The sequence below is a fragment of the Suncus etruscus genome, chromosome 11, assembly GCF_024139225.1.
Source record: "Suncus etruscus isolate mSunEtr1 chromosome 11, mSunEtr1.pri.cur, whole genome shotgun sequence".
Lineage (NCBI taxonomy): Eukaryota > Metazoa > Chordata > Mammalia > Eulipotyphla > Soricidae > Suncus > Suncus etruscus.
This window is the reverse complement of record NC_064858.1, coordinates 98,413,514-98,428,960: the sequence shown is the minus strand read 5'-3', so window position 1 is coordinate 98,428,960 and position 15,447 is coordinate 98,413,514. Positions and strand designations below refer to the sequence as shown.

Sequence of the window (15,447 nt, the reverse complement as noted above, 5' to 3'; positions counted from 1 at the left end):
GTGAGATCATATGGAATGCCAGGGATGGAACCCAGGTACGTCCTGTGTCAGCCCCACGCAAGGCAAACAACGTACCACTGCACTATCACACCAGCCCCTCTACCACATTTTCCAATACAAATCAATATGCAAGCCATTTATATTTTCAAAGCTGACTACTCTGTAGTATATGTACATATGTGTGTGTATGTGTAGATACATATTTATATATTCTATATTCTATGAAGTGTTCCCCAATAAAGCTGGTCAAAATTTCAGGGCCATAGAAATAGTACAAGAGCAGTCTATCTGCCTTGCCTGCAGAGGATCTGGTTTAATCCCTGGCACCCCGTACTGTGACCTGACCAACACCAGGAGTGATTCCTGAGTATATAGAGCCAGGACTAAGCCCTGAGCATTGCAGGCTGTGGCCCAAAAATAAGGAACAATAGAAAAAAATAAAACTAAATGTAGTAGCATCATAACTAGAAAAATGCTGTAAATTAAAATAAAGAAACAACTCTAAAAATTATCCCATAAAGTTATAAAGTGAACTCAACTCAAGTTATCTAAACAATCTCATGTTATTTTCAATTTCTTGAAAAATCAGGTTTTTTGAGCTGGAGCACAGGTCTTGCATGCAGCCTACCTGTGACCTAGCTGGGTTCGATCTATGGCATCCCATATGGTCTCCCAAGCCTGCCAGGAGCAATTTCTGAGTACAGAGCCAAGAGGAGTAAACCCCGAGCACTGGCAGGTATTACCCCCCCCCCCAAAAAAAAAAAGTGACAAAGGGGCCAGAGAGATAGCATGGAGATAAAGCGTTGCCTTGCATGCAGAAGGACAGTGGTTCAAATCCCGGCATCCCATATGGTCCCCTGAGTGTGACCCAAAAATACAATAAATAAATAAATAAACAAACAAACAAACAAACAAACCCACCCACAAAAACAAAAAAGAAATATCAAAATTTTACTTACAGCTAAGGAAATTTCAGAATCTTCTTCAAAGGAATCTGTATCACTTTCTCCTGTCTGGTACACGGTAACACGATATACCTAATAAAATTCATCAATTAGCATCTATTCGGGGACGGAGAGATAGCATGGAGGTAAGGGTTTGCCTTGCAATCAGAAGGTCGGTGGCTCGAATCCTGGCATCCCATATGGTCCCCTGAGCCTGCCAGGAGCGATTTCTGAGCATAGAGCCAGGAGTAACTCCTAAGCACTGTCGGATGTGACCCAAAAAACAAAATAAATAAATAAACATTTAGCATCTATTCATCACTTTTTTTACTTTAGCATTAAGTTTTCCTTATTTGTATGCCTTTTATTTTGGCTTTTGGACCACACCCAGTGGCACAGAGGTTACTCCTGGCTCTGCACTCAGTCCTTTGGCAGGCTCGGGACTATGAATGCCGGGAGTCAAGCCCACGTCCATCCCGGGTAGGCAGCATGCAACGCAAATGCCCCACCACTGTGCTATCAGTCAGGCGCAAGTAATATGTGTGATATGATATTTATTAAAATAAAAATTACTACAAGATACCTAAGATAAAGGCCAAATGGAATGAGTATGGGGGAAGAAATAAAATAACAATAAAATCCTCATCTACTATGTCAAACACTTATATGAAGCAAAACGTTCAGTAAAAGTCATTTTATTTTATAAAGAGGCATTAAATAATGTTGAAAAGAGTCAGAAACAGAAAAGAAACAGGAAAAAATTACATAACTTGTATTTTTTACTTTTCTTGAGGGTGCTTCTAAGAAATGTTCTGGGGGCTCGAGGCCACTCCAGGTAATATTCCACCAGCCTGGTTGAATGAATGCTGGTTCCACTGCAAAGTATTATGCTACTTGAACCCTGTTTCTGGAAACTGCCAAAAGCATACCTGGTGATGTTCTAAACTAGGACCAAAACGAGATTATCTCACCAGCACTTTTTTTTAATAGTGGTGCTAATGTTAACCACCACATCCTTCCCCTTCCTCCAACGACATGACTTTAACTTCATGCATGCTTTACTTTCACAATATTAGGAGTCAGGGACAGTTCAATGGCAAAGCGTATGCCTCGCAGAGTAGGAGGCTCTACCCCCCAAAAAAGTTAACATTAAAAGTGGAAAATTAAATTTTGAGGGTACAGGGCCCAAAGAAGGCAGGAACTACTTCTGCTTCTGTGCACAGGGTCACTTCTGGCAGTGCTCAGAAAACCATGTGGCATATATGGTACAGGGGGTTAAGCCAGCATTAGGCCATACATAAAGGAAGTACTTTAACCCCTTTTCTATCTCTGGTCCAGAATCAAGCAGACTATTTTAAGAATACTCATTAAGACCGACTGATTTCTGGTCATACGCAGTTTTATGAATGCAACTTGGACTACAAGAAACTACCAAAGCCAATTCCACAAAACAGTATAATTTGAACAGATCAAGAGGCAAACATTTCAGATTAAATGTAAATATATTTCAGTCTTACCAATGAATATTAGAGATAGACAGCAATCTTGGAAAAATGACTAGTAGAGGAAAACACCCTTACCTCATCGTCTTCATCTGAGAGTTCTTGTCCGTCTTCACTGAGACTATAATCTTCTGAATCTAGAGATTCAACTTCAAATTCTACACTGAATTGATCTGAAACTGAATCCTGATCCAACCAATCACCTGAATGTTCACTTACACCAGTATCAAGATCCTACATCAAGAGAAAAGAAAAGGCAACAATGATTATCTATTGGCCTTTGTATCAGTTTCCCAAGTCACCCCTGTGCATCAACCTCCTCCTTATATCCATCATGTGTACTCAGGAAGTCACATTATTTTCCCTTTTCAAAGCTTCTTTGCTGATAGCTCCAATAAAGGTGTTTTTTAGTACAAAGATAAGGCACTTGCTTTGCACATGGCTAACCCTAATTCAACTCCCAACACCACGTGCAGTCTCTCCTGAGCAGAGCCAGAAAGAGCTCCTTGGCACAACCGAGAATAAACCAAATTCTTGGGGCTGGGCGGTAGAGCTAGAGGTAAGGAGCCTGGCTGCGCTAGCCTTGGACGGACCTCGGTTCGATCCCCCGGCGTCCCATATGGTCCCCCAAGCCAGGAGTAACTCCTGAGCGTCACCGGGTGTGGCCCAAAAAAACAAAAAAACAAAAACAAAAACAAAACCCAAAGTCTTTCCTCTGTGAAAAGGATATATGTAAACATTCAAGATAAATTTGCCTTATGGGACTGGAGCAGGGCAATAGTAGGGTGTTTGCCATGCGTGTGCCAACCCGGGACAGACCTGGATTCAATCCCCAGCATCCCCTGTGGTCTCCCGAGCTTGCCAGGAGCAATTTCTGAGGGCAGAGCCAGAAGTAATTCCTGAGTGCAGCGGGGTGTAGCACAAACCACCCCCAAAAAACAATTAGACAGTATTTTTTATTTTAAAAAGTATTTAAATAAACTGTATCTTTATTTGTCCTGGCCCCTTTTTAAAAAGTAACGTCTAAATTCTCAAGCTATAAATACGGTTGTTTTGAATCTACTAATTGATCCACAAAAATCATCAATAGAGGGGCCGGATAGATGGCATGGAGATGGCATTTGCCTTGCATGCAGAAAGGCAGAGGTTCAAATCCTGGCATCACATATGGTCCCCCAAACCTGCCAGAAGCGATTTCTGAGTGTAGAGCCAGGAGTGGCCCTTGAGCGCTGCCAGATGTGACCCAAAAATAAAATTAAAAAAAAAAAAATTATCGGGCCCAGAGAGATAGCCCAGCAGCATTTGCCTTGCAAGCAGCCGATCAAGGACCAAAGGTGGTTGGTTCGAATCCCGGTGTCCCATATGGTCCCCTGTGCCTGCCAGGAGCTATTTCTGAGCAGACAGCCAGGAGTAACCCCTGAGCACCGCTGGGCGTGGCCCAAAAACCAAAAAAAAAAAAAAAAACAACAAGATCATCAATAGAGTGTCATAAAGTATTTGTATTAACTTTGCTATTATGCCCAATTCCTAACTGCACTATCTTCTATCCTCCCCAAACTTGGGGTTAGATGTCAGAAGACTTATAGTTTTCTAGTTAAAGGAAAATTTGCCATGGTATATTAGTAATCAGCTAAAAGTAAATGCATTTTATCTGAATGTTTTAGGACTCTTTTATTTAAAACAAAATTACCGGATTCGATGGAGTTCCTGTCGATTCATTGCTACTGCTTCTTTCACAACGTATCTCTCTTATTACACACAGAGCAAGGCTTTCATCAGATTTGTGGCGTTTTCTTTGTCGGTCACCAGATAATTCATCTGAACTTTCTTCTGAATACAAAAGGAAAAACAAGTTCATCAAATAGCTATTTTGCTTGTACACTTAGCAATGCTTGCCAGAAGTCACACTTTGTGCTGCAGATTCCACTTACAGGACCAACCATTTCAAAAGCAAACCTCACGGATTGCACTAATCATGTGGAGCAGGGCTGGAGCTCAAAAGGAAGGTACTGTACCACTCAGCCTTCCCTAGGACCCTCCTCCTACCAAATTTTTAATAACCATCTGTAAAGTTGTCACTGAAAAATTTTTTTTTTTTTTTTGGTTTTTGGGTCACACCCGGCAGTGCTCAGGGGTTATTCCTGGCTCCAGGCCCAGAAATTGTTCCTGGCAGGCACAGGGGACCATATGGGATGCCGGGATTTGAACCGATGACCTCCTGCATGCAAGGCAAATGCCTTACCTCCATGATATCTCTCCAGTCCTGTCACTGATAATCTTAATAATTTTCCAGTTCTTTAATTTCTTTTTTAAAAAAGGAATCATAACTTGAATTACATCATATATACTATATGGACACAACTATCCCTTACATATTCTTTTTTTTTTTTTTTTTTGGCGGGGAGTAGTACTTATATGCTATTTCCAACTCTGAGGTTGAGAGTTCCCAGTGTGGCTATATAGTACTGGGGATGAGGAATCAATCAGCCTCCTTATCTAGGCAAAGCAAGTGCTTGAGCTTTTGAGTTATCTATCCTTCTTCAACTCTCTGACATAATTTCATATACTGTTCACCAAAAGTGAATAATCTAGTCAACAATTTTAAGAATCACTTTTTCTCTGACACAGAGAGTACTATATAAAAGTGGCTATATTTTCATCTTTCCAATTACCAGAGGAAACTTTCATTCAAATATCAAGGCAGTCAAAACTCAGTTAATAAGCTATGAATAGTATGGATGAAATAAGACAGGCTAAGGAAAGGACTAAGAAAGTTGGGTGGAGGTGGACAGGTAGTAAAGCAAGTAGGTGCATGCCTTGGTACCTGGCTGACTCAGATTCTATCCCCCAACACCATAAATGGCTACCCAGGACCACCAAGAGTGATCCCCGAAAATAATCAAGAGTACAGATGGGTGTAGTCCCCAAAAAAAAAAAAAAAAGAGTTTGGAGAGTCTCCTCAAAGGACTGGAGTGCATACACTGGATGGGAGCTCCAGATTCATCCCTAGTGTTTCAATGTCCAAGTACCACTTGAAGTGACACTCCTTCTTCCCCCAACACTACCAGTAACCCAAAAGAAAAAAAAAAAAAAAAAAGAAAGAAGAAGAAGAAATCAGTTTCTGGGCAGAGGCAATCTCTAAGATCAGATGTAAACAAAACCGACAGAAAAACAAGCCACTGGTCTAAGAAGGTTAATATAGAACATTTGAGAGAGAAAAAAAAAAAAAGACAAAGTAGGAGAATTTGGGGGTAGAGAGACAGTACAGTAGATAGTGTTTGCCTTGCATGAAGCTGACTCAGGTTCAATTCTCTGGCACCTCATATAGTCCTCTGAGCCCCAATGGTAACTGCTGAATATAATCCAAAGAAACCCCCAACCCTTAAAAAAAAAAGCAACAAAGTTGTCTTGTTTGAGTTGCTCACTAGTGCAGCTGAAGCAATGAGATTGGAGAAAAGGTTAAAGTAAATATACCTTAAGTAGCTGCAGGTTCAAGTCAAAGAAAGTGTGGGTATTATTTGAAAGGTTAATGAAATAAGAGAAGTAACACATTTCAATTTACCTGTTTTGATATACTTTTTTGTTTGTTTGTTTGAGTTTTGGTTTTTGGGTCAGACCCAGTGAAATTCAGGGTTACTCTGACTCTGCGCTCAGAAATCACTCTTCGAAGGCTTGGGGGAACATATGGGGTCCCGGGATTCGAACCACCGTCCTGGGACAGCTGCATGCAAGGCAAATGTCCTACCGCTGTGCTATCTCTCTTTTTTTTGTTTGTTTGTTTTTTTGTTTTGTTTTTTTTTTGTTTTTGTTTTTGGGCCACACCCGGCGTTGCTCAGGGGTTACTCCTGGCTGTCTGCTCAGAAATAGCTCCTGGCAGGCACGGGGGACCATATGGGACACCGGGATTCGAACCAACCACCTTTGGTCCTGGATCGGCTGCTTGCAAGGCAAACACCGCTGTGCTATCTCTCCGGGCCCTGTGCTATCTCTCTGGCCCCATGTTTTGATATACTTTAATACTCTAGAAAGCCCAGAAGAAGTAGGAAGCATAGAGGAAATCAAAACACTGTTGCAAATTACAGGCAAGAGATGCCAAACTGGAATTAAAACAGGGTGAAAGGGATGCAAGATGTGCCTTAACCTCTGTATTATCTGGTCCCTGCTGTCTTCTGCAAGCAAGTTTCTGATTTTACTAATCTGATAAACTATTTTTTGAATCAAGTTACTCATGACTTTTAATCCTACAATATAGCCTCCTCCTTCCATTATCTTTTCTATGAAAATGTCAGCTTTTTTTAATCTTTTTTTTTTTTTTTTTTTTTTTTTTTTTGGTTTTTGGGCCACACCCGGCGGTGCTCCTGGCTGTCTACTCAGAAATAGCTCCTGGCAGGCACGGGGGACCATATGGGACACCGGGATTCGAACCAACCACCTTTGGTCCTAGATCGGCTGCTTGCAAGGCTTTTTTTAATCTTATCTTCATTTCTAAGTACTATTTACTTTAACTTAAAATTCATTTATATATATATTTCATAATTAGAATGAAAGATTAGGGGCTGTAAAGTACAGGATAATTAAGGCATCCCTGTAACCCTGATTTCAATCTCAAGCACCTAATTTGAGCATTGCTATAAAACCAGAGCCCCCAACCACTCACTCTAGCCCAAACCCTCACTGCCCCCACAAAAAGAGAAATGGAGATGAGCACACAGTTGTATTGAAGATTTATGCCTATATCAGGATTCAGGGGCCCATAGGTAAAACCAGTGATCAAACTTGAGTTGGCTGTATACAAGGAAAGTACCTTACACACCGTACTGTCTCTCCAATATAAGATTTTAAAACAAGGTGTTTTGGTGGCCGGAAAGATAGCATGGAGGTAAGGTGTTTGCCTTAGACACTGAAGGGTAGTGGTTCGAGTCTCGGCATCCCATGTGGTCCCCCCGAGCCTGCCAGGAGCAATTTCTGAGCATAAAGCCGGGAGTGACCCCTGAGCGCGGCCAGGTGTGACCCCAAAAAAAAATAAAATAAAATAAAAAGGTTTTTTAGAGGCAGGGAGGCTACACCCAGTGCTACTCAGGAGCTACTCACGGCTCTGAGCTCAGGAATCATTCCTGACAGTGCTCACAGGACCATGAGATGCCAAGCCATCAAATTCAGGTCGGCTGAGTGCAAGGCAAGCACCCTACCCACTATACTATCACTGCAAGATTAAATATCTTTACTTCAAGGGTGACAAAGAACATCCTTGTTCTCTAATATCTTGGATAATAGATAACTAATTATAATTCGCGTGGGAGTTGGGAGGCAGATAGTTCAACAGTTGAATCATATGATTTGCAGGTAGGAGCCTCTGTTGAGTCCCTGACACCTCATGGTCCCCAGAGAAATGCCAGGATCAGCCGCAAACACAGAACTACATATGGCTCAAAAATTTAAAAATAAGTGAATCCAGAAGAAAACGGTGCTTGTTGTACTCAACTGGAAAAAAGCTGCTAAGAAAGCAATTGGGGTTGCTAGGTAGGCTAGGGTCTGGATCACACACAGCTGTGCTCTGGACTTACTCCTGGCTCTATTCTCAGCAGAACATATGTGTGCCAGGGAATGAACCTAGGTAGGCTTCACACAAGACAAGTAAGTGCCTTATTACTGTAATAACTCTCTCTGGCCCAAGAAAACAATTTTAAACCAAGTAAAGTAAGAATCAGAGTGATAGCACAGCAGGCAGGGCATTTGCCTTGCACACAGCTGACCTGGGTTTGATCCCTGACATTCCATATGGTCCCCCAAGCCTCCCAAGAGTAACTTCTGATCAGAGCCAGGAATAACCTGAGTGCTGCTGAGTGTGGCCCAAAAACAAACAAACATAAAATAAGAAACATAAAAATTAACTTTTTGAATCATAAAGCACAAGTTCATTCATTAAGGCTAAACACACAAATTCCACTAGAAAAGTGGCTTGAAAATGCCCATTAAATAGTTCTACATACCTGTCTCACTCACTGCTGCTCTCCTTCTAGATGAGGTAGATGGTCTAGAGACCAAGTCAGAAGATGAAGGCTGCTCTTCCGCTAATTCTTGTACAAGGTCCTAAACATTACACAAGGGGAGAAGAATATCCACAAACTTAATCATAATAAGAGGGGGCTTAAAAAATTACTTGTTCAGGGGGCCGGAGAGATAGCAAGGAGGTAAGGCGTTTGCCTTTCATGCAAAAGGTCATCGGTTTGAATCCCGGCATCCCATATGGTTCCCCGTGCCTGCCAGGAGCAATTTCTGAGCATGAAGCCAGGAGTAACCCCTGAGCACTGCCGGGTATGACCCAAAAACCACACACACACACACACACACACACACACACACACACACGCGCGCGCGCGCGCGCGCACAAAAAAAAAAAAATTACTTGTTCAAACAGCCTTGCCAATTTTCAAGACATCGTATTAGAGTTATTTAAAGATTACCTTCTGATCACTCTGATCTTCACTTAATGATGAGGCAGATTCTAAAAGAAAACAAAAGCAAAGAATTATAACAGAAGTAAAGAGAGGAAGGAAGCTCACATATACTGAATTTGAGAATAAGACCTGACACATAATCTAATCTTTAAACAAGCATTGTATCTGTGTCTCCCAAGTGCTATTCCATGTTATATACTGGAGAGACAAATAAGAGAAATGAATGGGGCTGGAGAGTATAAGAGGTAAAAAAACTTGCTTTGCATGCAGCTGATACCAGTTTGAATCCCCAGCACAGTAAGTGTCCCCCAGACAACACAAAAAGTCACTACTGAGTACAGAGCCTGTAGTAACTACTCACGGTACCCTTCCCCCCACCCCACCCCAAAAAGAGAAAATAGTGAGAATGAAGCAATGAGCAATGATTATGTAGATACGAGGCATGAAGGTTTCAGAAAGGTTTCCTAATAGAAAGCATAGGAGTAGAACTAAGAAAGGTAGTCCAGAGGGATAAAGGGATCACACAAAAGTGAATAGGCAATACTTAACATCAAGGAAACTACAGGTAGTCTTATTACTAGAGTGTAGACAGAATCATAAAAAATTCTTTGTATCGGGGCCGGAGAGATGGCAAAGCGGTAAGGCGTTTGCCTTAGACGCAGAAGGACAGTGGTTCAAATTCCGGCATCCCACATGGTCCCTCAAGCCTGCCAGGAGCGATTTCTGAGCAACATCTATGGACCTTTAGTTGGTGACCCCCCCCCCAAAACAAAAAATAAAAACAAAGCAACAAAGCATTGAGCCACAAATCAAGAGAGCTTAGAAGAAATGGATACATTCTTAAACTCTTATAACCTCACAAGGTTGAACCAGGTTGATACCACACACCTAAACAACCAGACCTATCATCAAGGAAATTGGAATAGTAATCAAAAGACTTCCCAATTCACAAATAAATTATTTCAAGTCTTTGAGGAGGATCTGCCAATCCTCTTCAGGCTTTTTCAGGAAGTTGAAAAACGAAACACTTTCTATGAAGTTAACATCACCCTGATATCAAAAGCAAACAGACATGAGAGAGAGAGAGAGAGAGAGAGAGAGAGAGAGAGAGAGAGAGAGAGAGAGAGGGGAGAGGGAAAAGCGAGGAGAGAGAGAGTGTGAGTGAGTGAGAATTATATGCCGATATCCTGGATGATTACAGATGCAAAGATCCTTAACAAAATATTACAAATATTCCTCAATAATTCATCAAAATATGATATACCACGACCAACTTAGGATTCCAGAGATGCAAGGATGGTTTAATATACAAGTCAATCAATTTAATATACCATATCTATATATAAAAAAAAATTAAGTCATCTATTGATGCAGAAAAAATATTTGACAAGATCCAGCACCCATTCATTATAAAAACAAAAATACAGGGCCCAGAGAGAGAGCACAGCGGCGTTTGCCTTGCAAGCAGCCGACTGGTTCGAATCCCAGTGTCCCATATGGTCCCTCGTGCCTGCCAGGAGCTGTTTCTGAGCAGAAAGCCAGGAGTAACCTCTGAGCAAAGCTGGGTGTGGCCCAAAAAAAACAAAAAAATAAATAAAAAATACAGGAGCCGGTGAGGTGGTGCTAGAGGTAAGGTGCCTGCCTTGCAAGCGCTAGCCAGGAAAGGACCGTGGTTCGATCCCCTGGCGTCCCATATGGTCCCCCCAAGCCAGGGGCAATTTCTGAGCACTTAGCCAGGAATAACCCCTGAGCATCAAATGGGTGTGGCCCGAAAAACAAAAACAAACAAAAAAAACCTCTGGGGCCGGAGTCACAGACATAGTACAATGAGTAAGGCTGTTCTTTACAAATGACTGACCCAAGTTCAATCACAAGCATTCCATATGGTTCTGAGTCAAAAAACCAAAAAGTAAATAAAATCTCAACAAGATGGGAACTGAAAGAACTTTCCTCAATACAGTCAGACATTTACCACAAGCCCATGGCAAGCATTATATTCAGTGGGTATAACTATGCCCAGTATACTAAATAGAAAAAATAAAAACCTTTCCTCTAAGTTCTGACACATAGCAAGATTGCCCAATCTCACCACTTCTTTTCAATATAGTAATGAAAATACCTGCCATAGCAACTAGGCAAGAAAAAGATACCACGGGCATCCAGATAGAAAAGGAAAAAGCCAAATGGCCACTATTTGCAGGTGAAAATCCTAGACTCTACAAAAAAGCTAGAAACAGGGGCCAGCAAGGTGGCGCTAGAGGTAAGGTGTCTGCCTTGCAAGCGCTAGCCAAGGAAGGACCGCGGTTCCATCCCCCCGCGTCCCATATGGTCCCCCCAAGCCAGGGGTAATTTCCGAGCGCTTAAGCAGTAGTAAACCCTGAGCATCAAATGGGTGTGGCCGAAAAACCAAAAAAAAAAAAAAAAAAAGCTAGGAACAATAGATTTGTATAGTAAAGTCCAGAGCTTTTCTATATACAAATTATGAAAGATAAGAAAGATATTTAGGGGCCCGGAGAGAAAGCACAGCGGCGTTTGCCTTGCAAGCAGCCGAGCCAGGACCAAAGGTGGTTGGTTCGAATCCCGGTGTCCCATATGGTCCCCCGTGCCTGCCAGGAGCTATTTTTGAGCAGACAGCCAGGAGTAACCTCTGAGCAATGCCGGGTGTGACCCAAAAACCAAAAAAAAAAAAAAGAAAGATATTTAAAGAATGAGCACAGTTGTGCCTCAGAAAATCAAGTAATCAACTCAAGTGGTGAAAGAACCTATATACACAGAAAACTACAAAGTACTGCTTCAAGAAATCAGAGAGGACACAAGGAAATGGAAATACATCCCCTGCCATGGATTGGGGTGATGAACATCATTAAAATGGTAATACTTCCTAAAGCACTGTACAAATTTAATGCAATGTCTATAAGGATAGCCATGACATTTTTTAAAGAAATAGGACACCCCTGAAATTCATATGGAACAATACATCTCTACGATTAGCTAAAGCAATCCTTAGGGAACAAAGATGGGAGGCATCATTGTACTATAAAGCAGTAGTAATTAAAAAAGCATGGTATTAGAATAAAGAGACAGACCCTCAGAAAAATGGAAAGATTTGAATATCCTGAAACAGATCCTCGGGTATACAATCAATTAATCTTTGATAAAGGGACAATAAATAGGAAGTGAGCAAGAAAAGCTTCTTCAGCGAATGATGCTTGAAAAAATGGTCAACTACAAGCAAATAAGTAAAACCCAGATCTCTCTTTAATGCTATACACAAAAGTCGAATCTAAATGGATTAAAAACCTTGATACTGGGGGCCGGCAGGAGATAGCACAGTGGTGGGGCATTTGCCTTGCATGGAGCCAACCCAAGACAGATCTGTGTTCAATTCCTCGCATCCTGTATGGTTCCCCAAGCCTGGCGCAATTTGAGTGCACAGTTGAGTAATCCCTGAGCGCCACTTAGTGTGGCCCAAAAACAAAAACAAAAACCTTGATATCAGACCTGAAACCCTAAGGTACAAAAGAAAACATAGGTAGAACTCTCCATGACAATGAAGCTAAGGACATCTTTAAGGACGAAACACCAGGGGCCGGAGTGATAGCAGAGTGGTAGGAGCATTTTCCTTGCACAAGGCCAACCCAGGTTTGATCCCCAGCACCCCATATGGTCCCCCGAGCCTGCCAGGGAAAATTTCTGAGTGCAGAGCCAGGAGCTACACCGGGTGTAGCAAAACAAACAAACAAACAAAGGATAAAACACAGCAATCAAGTGAAAGCAATAATAAACAAAGCGTACTGCATTAAACTAAGAAGCTTCTGTACCTCAAAAAAAAAAAAAAACAGTGACCAGGACACAAGGAATTGCCATGGAATGGGAGAGAACTATTTACTGGTTACCCATCTGATAAGAGATTAATATCTGACGGACCGCGGTTCGATCCCCCGGCGTCCCATATGGTCCCCCAAGAAGCCAGGAGCAACTTCTGAGCGCATAGCCAGGAGTAACCCCTGAGCGTCACAGGGTGTGGCCCAAAAACCAAAAAAAAAAAAAAAAAAAAAAAAGAGATTAATATCTAAGACATAGAAGGCACTGGTAGAGTTAACAAGAAAAAAAAAAATCTAACCCCATACAATAGGAAGAGATGAACAGAAACTTCCTCAAAGAAGATATACTGATGGTCAAAAGGCGCATGAAGGAAATGTTCCACATCATTAATCAGAGATGCAAATCAAAACAATAGTAAGATATTATCTTACACAAAAGACTAGCACACATCAAAAAGAACAAGAACAATCAGTGTTGGCATAGATTCGGGGAGAAGGAACATTCATTTACTGCTGGTGGGAATATAGACTGGTCCAGTCTTTTTAAAAAACAATATGGTCACTCCTCAAAAAAAACTAGAAATTGGGGAAGGCCATAATGCTGCCCAGGCACAGCTGGCTCCAGAGTGGGTTCATATGACACCCTGACAACTTGGTAACAGCAACAACTTACTTTCAGGGCAAGGTTCCCTGCCTCGCCATCTAAAGGTGAGATGAAACCAGAAGACGCTCTATGTCACCCTGACTTCAACATAGGATCTGTACAAAAACCAGGATCTCTAACTACAGAAACCTGACCTGCAACAACCATGATTGTACATGATTGTGAAGAACTTTTACCGGGACCACAAAGAAAGATTTTGGTGTTAGACAAGTTAGTATGACCAGAGCCTGTAGTTGGTCTTATGACAGGATGCTTCATGAGTAGGGCCTCCCTGTTTTTAGGCCAAAGGTCTTTCCATTCTATTTTCCCCATCTTTTGCTGTGTCTATGCAACAAGAAAAAAAAAAAAAAAACTGCCACACACACACAACCTTTTCTTAATTGGATCTTTTTGTTTTGTTTTGTTTTATTTTTGGGCCACACCCGGCGGTGCTCAGGAGTTACTCCTGGCTGTCTGCTCAGAAATAGCTCCTGGTAGGCACGGGGGACCATATGGGACACCGGGATTCGAACCAACCACCTTGGGTCCTGGATCGGCTGCTTGCAAGGCAAACCCGCTGTGCTATCTCTCTGGGCCCATATTGGGGCTCCTGCCTTTATTTTAGAACCTTGGGACATGGATTACTTTGTTTTACCAGATTTCTGCATTTTTCTATAAACTTATAAAAGAAAATAAGAAAGGCTAGGGGCCAGAGGCCAAGTGGTCTCGTCCCAGATGGATTAGTGGGGGGAAAATAAGAACAGGACTGAATATATAAACCAAAGTTAACAACAACAGAATCAAGAGACCTAAACTTTAACAATCTAAACTTAAATGGGCCTGTTATACTGGCAGGCCAGGGGGCAAAGGGCGGTGGTATAGGATATACTCTGGGTTCTCTAGTTGAGGGAGCTTGACACAAGTGGTGTACCTAAAATAGAAAGATACACTCACTGTGTATCTAAAAACTCAACTATGAAGGACTCCGTAGACACAATGGTTTCAATGAAATAAAATTTAAAGAAAAAAAAAAAACCTAAAAATTGAGCTCCCAAATGACTTAGTAATACCGTCCCTAGGGTCCCAAAAACACAATGCAGAAAAACCCTCTGCACTCCTATATTCATTGCAGCACTATTCACAATAGCCAAGATCTGGGAATAACCAAATTGTCCGAGAATAGATAAATGAATAAAGAAACTATGGTACATGTACAAAATGGATTATGCAGCTGTTATGAAAAATAAAGTTATAAAATTTGCTTATATATGGATATATATCCATATATTAGCATATATGGATGCTAAGTCTTATGCTGAGCAAAATGAGTCAATGAGAGAGGAATAGACATAGAATGATCACACACGTGTGTGGAATATAAAAATGATAGCATGGTTAAGCATTCCAAAGACAATAGACAAGGACCAAGAAGACCAGTCTATGGTCGGAAACTTGCCACAAATAGCACAGGAATGTAGCTAGTACAACTATAACAATTATAGTTGAAAATATGTTCTTCTTGTTCTCTGGACAAGAACAGGGTGCTGAAAAGAGATATGGTGATATGCATGCTCCCCCTTCAGTAAGGTTACTGCAAACCATAGTGTCTAAAAGGAGGAGAAGAGGGAAAATGGAGGAAGGTTTAGGGAGGAGGGAGAGAAAGTCTGCCAGAGGCAGGCAGAGGGGAATGCAATGAGAATAGGAGATAACTAGGGATATTAATGGCAAGAAATGTGCACTGGTGAAGCATGCTAGACACTGTATGGCTGAAATTCAACTATGAACAACCTCTGTAATCAAATATCTCATGGTGATTCAATGAAAGAATTATTTTTAAAGTCTATAGTGAGTCAGGGATGTTGCCCAGCAGTAGAATACTAGATTTGCTTCTGTGAAAGTCCTGGATCTGATCCCTGATACCATCAAGGAATTTTAAAAAAGGAAATCCAAGTTCAAGAGACTCCTCCAATAATCTGGTAGACTTCCTGCATTCCTTCCATTCCCTAAATAAAGCCTTAACTGAATTCAGAAAAAAAGAATTTAAAAAAGGTCTATGGCATATTGAAACCAGTCGCT

General features: G+C 41.5%; 1 protein-coding gene across 2 annotated transcripts in view; it reads right to left on the bottom strand.

The window, feature by feature from the left end:
- Window positions 1-15,447, bottom strand: part of MDM2 (MDM2 proto-oncogene) — a 34,265-nt gene that overhangs the window by 2,503 nt on the left and 16,315 nt on the right. Inside the window, exons 5-9 of one of the 2 annotated variants that reach the window (XM_049782794.1) lie at window positions 8,911-8,951; window positions 8,437-8,536; window positions 4,137-4,276; window positions 2,525-2,680; window positions 960-1,037 (exon numbers count right to left, since the gene is read on the bottom strand). In XM_049782794.1, the coding sequence (XP_049638751.1) occupies window positions 960-1,037; window positions 2,525-2,680; window positions 4,137-4,276; window positions 8,437-8,536; window positions 8,911-8,951 (515 nt within the window). The remainder of the gene's footprint in view (window positions 1-959; window positions 1,038-2,524; window positions 2,681-4,136; window positions 4,277-8,436; window positions 8,537-8,910; window positions 8,952-15,447) is intronic. The other variant, XM_049782795.1, reaches the window with a different exon arrangement.